This window comes from Fulmarus glacialis, unplaced genomic scaffold (genome assembly GCF_000690835.1).
Source record: "Fulmarus glacialis isolate BGI_N327 unplaced genomic scaffold, ASM69083v1 scaffold42515, whole genome shotgun sequence".
In the NCBI taxonomy this organism is placed as follows: Eukaryota; Metazoa; Chordata; class Aves; order Procellariiformes; family Procellariidae; genus Fulmarus; species Fulmarus glacialis.
This window is the reverse complement of record NW_009211874.1, coordinates 24780-34348: the sequence shown is the minus strand read 5'-3', so window position 1 is coordinate 34348 and position 9569 is coordinate 24780. Positions and strand designations below refer to the sequence as shown.

The 9569-nt window shown below is 36.3% G+C and overlaps 1 protein-coding gene across 1 annotated transcript in view; it reads left to right on the top strand.

Moving 5' to 3' along the window:
• The first annotated feature begins 5093 nt into the window (after nucleotides 1–5093).
• Nucleotides 5094–9569, top strand: part of CASD1 (CAS1 domain containing 1) — a 23354-nt gene continuing 18878 nt past the window's right edge. The window contains exons 1-3 of the mRNA XM_009577701.1: nucleotides 5094–5186; nucleotides 5903–6023; nucleotides 7563–7607. Of these exons, the coding sequence (XP_009575996.1) occupies nucleotides 5164–5186; nucleotides 5903–6023; nucleotides 7563–7607 (189 nt within the window). The 5' untranslated portion in view covers nucleotides 5094–5163. The remainder of the gene's footprint in view (nucleotides 5187–5902; nucleotides 6024–7562; nucleotides 7608–9569) is intronic.

Sequence of the window (9569 nt, the reverse complement as noted above, 5' to 3'; positions counted from 1 at the left end):
AAAAGGTACAGTCCTAAACCTTGTTGGAAATAAGTTTTTATTTAAAATTTTGCATTCTTAAAATCAGCACTGGTAGATCCTGTTTAAAATTACATTTTTATTTTGAATAATAGACAACAATTGAATTTCCATTTCTTTGAAATATAGAGTGTGCCTTTTAGCAATAGTATTGTGATACATAGTCTGTTCTGGTACTGAATGAAGACTTTGAGATTTCACAATTTCAATGGAAAAAACATGATTTTGAGGAATGATAAATTAGAATAATGAGCATAATAAAATTCAGAGAAATTATACTCTTTATGTAACTATACTGTAGTGTATCTAAGGGCAACATTTGATGAAAATAAAAGGTGCTATGTTGGAAGGATAATTTATGCAAAGCACAAAGGAAGAGCTTAAAAAGAATGGTCTCTGTTTTGTGTACAGAATGGCACTTAGATTTCTTTTTCTCAGGTTTTGGTTTTCTTGTTTGTTTGTTTGTTTTTCTTTTAAGATCTCATTAATGGTTAAGAAGAAGGTGTGGTATATTAAAATGAGAGTGGTTCTTTGGCTGCTGTGTATTTCATCTCCTAAGACTTGGGCATTTCCAGAGGCGCTGTCTTGTCCGTAAGCTCCAGTTTACTCTCTTCGCTGCTGTTTCAGTCTTGTTTTATTCTCCTCCCTCATCTTCCCCACAAAACTTCTATTACATTTAAAGAAAGACATCAGACATCAGTAATGCTCCTAATGAGTTTCAGGAGCTTTCTAATATTGCTCAGGGAAATAGTAAGATATTTGGTATCTGGAGTTGGGAAAGAAGGCATAACTCTGTGGCCTAAAATATTATCCCTATGTTTAAAATGTATACAATGTGTGATGTTTGGAATGTTACTTCAGTAAACATACTGTAGGATGGAGGATTGTTTTATTTGTGGGTAATTATGGGAGTGTGAGAGTGCCATGGAGTGCAGAGCTACCAAGCTTGGGTCATGAACTCCAGATATGGAACATGCTCTCCTATGAAGAGTTAGTAAACTAAGATTCTTCAGTCTTGGAAACTTGATTGAGGAAGGATTGATAGTGGGCTACAAATCATGATAGACATGAGTGCGAACTATCTCTTCCTGTGGAAGAACTAGGGAGTGCCAAGTAAATCTAGTAGAAACCATATTTAAAATAAAGGCAGGTGATTCTTCAAGCAGCGGCTGCGGGTGTGGAAAACTCTTGTAGAAGGATCCTGTGGATGCTAAAAAATGGAAGAGAAGACTGCATGACTTCGTTGGAATGAAATCCGTGGAAGGTTCTACAAAATATGTAGAAACCATGTCCAGCTCAGGAAGTCCCTGGACTGAACATAGTTGGAAGAATATTAGACAAGAACGTACTGTTTACTTGCCCTCTTCTTACTCATCCCTGAGCATCTACTTGTGGCCCCTGTTGAAGGCAGAATACCAGACTAGACTGACCATTGGTCTGACTGTGAATAACTGTCCTTGTTTTCTTATGCATCTTCCTCAGCAAGTTAATGGATTTCAGAGGAAGTGGTAGATTTTCTTTTACATAATTGACTCTTACATCACTCTGATATATCTCCTTATTTGCATCATCTGCAGAGTGGAGGGCTTTGTAGCCGTAGCTCTAATAACTGTAAGTCACCTATTCTCATAATCTAATCACAAGCAACATGAGTTTGATAATGTTCTTTATTATTTCTGACAGTTTCATTTTTATGCAACTTACTAGAAATGATAGTTTACATAAGTGTATATGCTTGAGAATCAAGGAAATTGTGTTGCTTGAAAGCCAAAGTATAGAAACAGGATTTTATTTGAAACAATTAAGAAAAACTGAAACAATAGTCATTTTGAATTTATGATTTCTACTAGAAAGATGTCTGTCCAGCAGATCTGAGCTATGCCAACATATTTTAAAAGTAGGTAAAGATTCATCTTTGCATGTCATCTGCGTTCTGTACTTCTGCAGAAGTTTCGGCAGCAGGATCAGCAGCTGTCTTATAAGTAGCAGCAGTTGAAAGAGGAGCAGAAAGGCATTGATAAATTGCTTCTGGAAGGTCTTTTCTTTAATCTGGTCAGAAATGGCACTGTACTGAATAATGAAACAGGCACAAACTGGAAAAAAAAAAGATGATGTTGCTGACCTGGAGTGACCTGTACTGGTTGAAAAATAGGAGAGTTACAGAGACTACCTTTCTGGAAACGTCTTGAGTTCAGCCTACATCTATGGTCTCAGCATACTTTCATGAGAGCTCCTTTAAATGTTCAGAAGCATGTGGCCCTCTGCGCCTGGCCGTTTGCCACATCCCATTGCTGCTGTGCAGTAATAAATCGGTTTGACATGGACAGTGCATATGCATTGCGATTAGGAAGGAAGTGTTGATTTGATTTGTGGTATCTCAAGGATTTGCTTGAGAGGTTAGTGGTCAATTTGATGGAATTCCTGAAGTACCCTGGGGTGATTAATAGACTCTTATTGATGATAAAAATAGGAATTTATCACCATAGGCATATATTTTATTTAAATTTTAAACACATTTTTCTTCTGTGTGTCAAAATCTGCCTGACCAAGAGCTCCCAAAACTGAGAGATAGGGAGTAAAGAATGACAGTTTTAATAAAGCCAGTTTATCGTGCATGTTAAGAGTATGTAATTTGTGGGTTGCTCACAGAGAACCAACCCAAACCGAGAGCTATGACTCTGAGATGTTTATCCAGACCTTTTTCAAGACTGTTATAATTCTTCATGTTATTCCAGCTTTTTTCAGTAGTCACGATACGATAGCAGTGGTAAGTAATTGAAGTTCCAGGAGAGAAAATAAGTCTGGTTGTTAGAGTTGCATTTTGAAATGAGGCAATGAGGAGCCTTAGATCGTAGTAAATAATACTGCTTGGTTGTGTTACCACTGCTGGGTTTGATTGGATAAATGAATCAAGTAGTTACAGTTATAATACAGTCTGTTCTATATTCCCTTTTCTGATTTTCATGAAAACAGGTAGGAGGAGTTTCAGGGAGGAAGGTGGGGATAGAAGATGTCTTCAGCTGCTGCTTCTTCCTTCCTCCAAGCTAATTTTGTATTCTTCTTCAAGAAGCAGCATACATGAGCCGCATTGTCTGTACTTCTGTATCTGAGATGTTCTTTATGCATCCAAAGTAGGAGAGAGCTAGAGGTTTGAAGGAAGAGAAAACTTAAGAGGTTTGGCTGTCAACTATACTTTAAACATGCATTTTGTTTTATGCTTTTTGTAACATTTTCCCAGCTTCATAAATGGGAACCTTACCTATTTGGTTTTTTGGGTGGATTGTGAAGCAGCAGGCAGCTGAGTATCAGCTCATAAACTAGAGTCGCAGTATCATTGCCAATGTTAATGCAGGAGTTGTCTGGATAAAAATCTGTGGTCATGCAGGATTATAAAGATCCTAGTTCCATATTTGTTGGAAATACAGATATGTTTCCATCACCCATGTAATTATTAATGTTTTCTAAAGTTTATTACCCATAGGTTTAAAATGTTTATAGAAAAAACATTTCAGTATATATACTATTGTCATTCTTCCCACTATTGGGAAATTATGGAAAGAAGTAATTTTCCCAATTACCCTATGTCCAACTAAAAAAAAAAAAACCCACCACCACCAACAACAAAAAGTTGATTCAGTGCATATGAGAATTAGTTAGCTTTCACTGTGATCTTAGGACCGTAACTCAGGATACGTTTTCTTATCAGAATGCTACACAGAAAGCCTTTCTTTATCCAGTATACCTTTTTTTTTTACTTTTTTTTTTGTGATTGGACTGTGGTCATATGAAAGCCTTTGTTTAAGCACAAGGGAAGTGATACCACAACTCTTTCTGTTTTTCGTAAAAGCTTTACTATAGTACTGATTTTTGAGGACTGTGAGCTTGGGTCTCAGTAGACATTAGTAGTGCCTTGTAAATTCCCATTCCTACAGACCTCAGACCTCACTACTTGCATCTCTTTCTGTTCACCTCGTCTAATTTGCAGTTCTAGATAAAGCTTCAGATTTTCTCATAATAATTGAAGCAGAAAGTCTGTCTCATTATAATGTGTGGCTCCCAGCAGCCCTGAAAAGAAGCAGTAAGTAGAAAACGCCCTATTCTTCAGAATTAGTGCAAGCTTTGGTGGAGTAAAAGAGCAGTTCCCCATTGAGTTTAATGAAGTCAAGGTTTCACAGAAAATGTTAAGCATGGGCTGTCGTACATTATTTCTGCACAAGCTAGCACAGGTACTTGCCATTTCATTCACCACCATTTCCCTGTTTGTCAGTGCTCAGAATTGCCAAGTATGACAAAAATGTTGGAGGGCAACTTCTCTTGCAGTGAACGGTGTTCAGTTGTGTTCAGTTATAAGGCAGCAGAATGTGACATGGAGTTTGCTGGAAGATAAACCTCACTGATTTCATAACGGAGGTATTTTATTTATATGAACTTGAAGTGACTGAAACATCACCACCTGTACACTGATTAATCTTAATTAGTGTAAAACTTCTTGACTGGAAAGGGTAGCTGCAGTTCAGAATGATCAGCAAATTCTCGTGTAAATGGTTTTTGTTTTGCATATTAACCCAGCATGTAATTTCACCTGTTCTAAGGTGACTGCTATGTCTTAAGCGAGGAGATGTAATAGACTTTCTTGCAAATCTCATGTTGAGATCCATGTCCTATACAAGATGCTGACTGTGGTGATTCTGTGTAGAAGATTATTATATTGAACTGTTGTATTCTTTAATTTCATATTAGTGTATTGTGGATAGTAGATAGCACAGTGGATTGGCATCTTCTGGTGGAAATGCCATTTTAGGTCACAACAGCTTTCTGACAGCAGAAGTGGGATCACTAAAATTTTGTGGATAGGGGAGTGATTTACAGGGAGGTGTGGTATAATAAGTGAGAAGGCAATTTGCAGAAACTTCTGCAAAATGTTTTTACAATAAGTTAAAGTTGTTTACTGCTGTTGATTGTTTCAATTCCTGTGTTTCAAATATTGTCAAATTTTTTTTTTCAATAGCAATGGGGCTTATGTTTCAACTTCCGTGTGTCTGAATTCTAATCTTAATGTAACATTTTAAAGGTGGTGATACATGTGAGTATCTTCTGTCCAGTGGGAGATTTCTTGGAGAAAAAGTATGGCAACCCCACAGTTGTATGATGCATAAGTATAAAAATAGGTAAGGAAACTCATGTCTTCTGTTATCTGCCTGGAAAGAAGAGTCATTGTTGTTTGACTGCAGCTGTAGTAATTGCAGTGTCATCTATTTTTCTCTTTGTAGCTGATTGTCTAGGCTTTCAAAAATATGCAATATTTATCAGAAGGAATTCTTTTCCTTGTACATTATCCGTGTGTCTACAGTGTTTACTGTATGCTTTTATATATAAAAATACGAATAAATGCTGGTGATAGTGGTACTGATAAGTGTTATGGAGAGCCACAAGATACTACAAGAGACTGCATAGTTTCATATGTCACTCTCAGATTGCTGAAAGGGAAAATGCTGACCTTATGTGAGAAACACAAGTAAGAAACACAAGTAAAAAAATCCCAAATAAAATTACCAACCACTTTTTTCACGTACTAGTAAGAGAACTTTATTTTTTAGAATTAAACTGTATATTACCATTTTGAAACTACTGTGTTTGTAGCACGACAGAATAGGAAAGCTTGCTTGGTTGGTTGTCTAATCACATTAGCAAAAGAGTTCATTTTCATTTCTGTGCAAATTACACTGAACTTTTTATTAATTCATCATGTTTAAAAAAAGATTTACCATTCCTTAGAGCTGGATGTAATGCTTAGAATTATCTATATTGCTCTGTAGATTTTCTAAAGACTTTTTCCTAAAACATACATTTCCTGTAACATGAATGTTGCTGTTTTGTTTTACAGTGAAGCAAAAAATTGCCTCATAGACAAACATGTTGTGTTTATAGGAGATTCTAGAATTCGACAGCTGTTCTATTCATTTATAAAACTCTTAAATCCTCAAGTCAAAGAAGAAGGAAATAAGGTGAGCTAGTTTATTCTGATGATGTTTTTGTTTGTTTCTTCCTAATTTACCTCATAACTCTTCTCTGAACTTCAAAAAAGCAAGAAATTATACTGTTTGCTGGCCTAGCCATCAGGAAGAAGGACCGCAGAAAGGTCTTTTGGAGAAGACCAGGATTAGACCAAGATAATTGTTTTGGTACTAATGAGATGATTGGGAATCTGAGAAGTGAACTAGGAAGCTCGAGAGAAAGCTTGCGTCAGCCTGGGAATAAATTAATAAAGCTGACTTGTCCCATAGCAACTTATGCTTCATATTTGGCTTCTTGATGAGAAAATGATTGCTCCTTTGTGTGTTTTTAAATAGTAGTAATTCATGGTGTATAATTTGTGATTTTAAATGTCAGTTAAATTGCTGATCTAATCTGTTCATAAAAATCCTTGGGGCAATGACAGATTTCCAGGTCTAACTTGAAGCTGAAACTGAAAATAGTTACTGGTCTTACCTTCCTTTTGATTGCTGCCGAAGAGCTGTTTGAATTTTATAAGGTGAAGAATGTAAACTCCAGCTTGCAGGGTGGAAGCAGTAAGAAAGGATTTAGCTGTGTCATTTGTTGACCAGTATATTCATTTCTTTTGCTGTATCGTGCTTCTTAGATGTATCCCTTTACGGATGTACGTACGTATGTGAGGGAAAAGATGTTTCACTGTCAACTGTAGATCAGATTTGTCAATTATTTAGTACTTCTGTCATTTAGGAGTGCAAGCTGGCCACTTTTTCAGCAGGCAGCATGCAGTCACTTTCATTTGTCAAAACAAGATGTTTGATTGATCAAATAACTGTTTTTCCTAGTCGCTTGATTACATCAAAGTTGCTGCTCAGAAGTGGGGATATGAAAGAGTGCTATAATTAATTTTTAAGTCGAGAGGTGTCTTTTGTCACGTTATTTATGAAATCAAGATCTCTGTTTGTGGAAGAGAAACACTTCTTTTAGACCGGAATTAAAACTAGTACTGTATTTAGTAATATTTTAAAGGAGTTTTGTGTGTGCAGTATCTGACTGCTTCCTTTCTGATTTCTTACAATCTCGCTCAGCAAATTTAATAATGCATTCCAGACTTTATTTCTGCCTGAGATTATTTTCTTTTTTTCTTTAATTAAAACTGTTGCGGTTGTTTTGTGCAAAGAAGATGAGCAGATGAAAACGAAGGCTAGGGAGAAGGAAATTAAAGGAAAAAAAAAAGTCTAAGTTTTTGTCATTTTGGAAAGCTAAATTTAGGAAAATATTTTATACCTTTGTAACAGATGAACAGAAGACATTTCAGACTTTGTTGAACAGATTCCCTCCAGGAAAAATAACCCTTTGTACGAGTAGCTTGTTTTATCAAGAAAATAACATAAACATTTTGCATGAGTATACTGACAAGTTTATACAAGAAAAATCCTTTCTACTGGTTATAAACCTTTGGGTGAGACCAAATTAACATATGAATGTAAATATTTTTTTTCCTTCTGATAGTTTGTCTTACTTTGGTTTTATTGTTTTGGGTTTTTTGACAGCATGGAAATATCCCTTTTGAAGATAAATCTGCTTCAATTAAAGTGGTAAGTTTTTATCTAGCATTAAATTGCAAGCCATAATAATGCATATTATTATTTCATACAATGTAATCCAAATTGCAGTCAGAGCTGGATTTTTCAAATTTTCACAAGTGCTGTAAAAGTCAAAAGAAGCTTTAGAACATCAACATTCTTTATACATTTTCCACAAAATACATCAGAGCGTATCTTAAGGCATTATATTTTGAATAAGATTCTTTGAGAGACTTTGGCTTTGAGTAGTCTCTGTTGGGGCATAAGCTCTGGAAGCATGTATAATTTTTCTTTTTGTCAGATCTTATAATTTGGCCTTCCCAAGAATAGCTTTTGCCAGGAAGTTTACTCTTCCACTGCTGTAAGAATATGTATCTGGGGCTAACTTACTTGGAATGGTAATTGTCATAGTTGCCATCGAGCTCTCTATGCTATCCCAACAAGTATTTCTTCCACTGTTTTTGCATGGAGGAATAACCACAATGTTGATTATAATGTGGATATTTAAAAAAAGAAAACAAACAAAGTACTTGAGGGTAGGTTTTATGAAGGACTTTGTTCTTCTCTGCCCTGGCAGTTGAAACGGTGTCCTCAATAGCTTTCTTTGCTTCCCGTGACAGCTGTCAGCAGCGCTGGGATTCTGCTAGTCATGTACTTATTTATCCCCTGGAGACAACACATTCTCTGTTCATGAAAACCAAAGCAGCAGTGTATTTGCTGAGTTGTCTGCAAGTGAGTTTTCAGTACCTGTTTGTGTACACGGTTAAGATTTAGGGTACAGAATAATGTTTTACCATGTGAGCCCATGGCAATTTACACTTATGCTGTCCCACTCTGTTGCCCTTCACAGTGTTCCTGTGTTTGTGCTGTAACTAGCCTTCGTACAGCTGTGGAGTGGGCTGGTTTAGGAGTTGATTCAGCCAAAACCTTACCTTGTAGGGTTCCTTTTTGGTCAGGTCTGATGTGGCTCATCATATGGTTATGTGAATGCTGGAAAAGAGGGGGCAGAACACAAGGCAGGACGAAGGGGACAAAGCAATGTGATTTATGTTGGTGTAGCCTGACACAGAACTACATCTTCAAAACTCCTTAAGCCTTGGTAGGTGTCTAACCATCAAGATTTGAGATAGCAGGTTTGGGTTTTTGGGAGATGTCTGGGTAGTTCAGAATATATTCCTAGTCTGCTGCTTCCTTGTTCTGTTGACATTATTGCCATGAATTTTCACATTCAGAATGGCTGTGACCCAATAATCTAAATGTGGAAAATACTTGACCAACAAAAGAGAAAATCACTGGGAAGAAGTGAAGAGTTTAATTTTGCCCTTTCTAGTCATCATACTGTATTTTAGAACTACATAATTCCTCACAATAATTTCTGCATATGTAATTCCTGCCATTTCACTTCAATGTATATTTGTAGTCCTTTCCATAGTTCTGCACTTGAGGAGTAACTAGATGCTAGGTAGTCTCAGCTTTATCTGGGAAGACGTAATAGCACTAGCCAAAGTCTAGACTGTCTTTCTAGATGAAGGTTGGGCACTACTCCTGACATCTAAAAAAATGTCCGTAGGTAATGAATGTAATGTCCATAGCACTATTAGGTTTAAACAGCTAATAATTTATGAAGTGGTAATGTAAAATATTAGGATTTATTTTTGTTTGAAAACTGTGATTTCAAGCTATCAATCACATTATGTAAAGTTCTGGAAGGGAAAAAAAAAAAACTGTTGGTAAAAAAAAAAACTTTGGGAAATTGAGCAAAAAGCAAGTTGTAATAAATAAGTTACAGATGTGAGCTTGGTTTTAGCCCTGATTGCATTGAAAGCTCAAGATACATCCCATTCGACAGAAGCTAAAAAATCACCTTCTCGGTGAAATCCCAACTCCTGAACTACAAATGAAAATTTCTTCTTTTTTCATGGGGGCAAAGGGGATTTTTTGGGTTGGTTTGCCCGCCTCCCCCCCCCGCTTTTT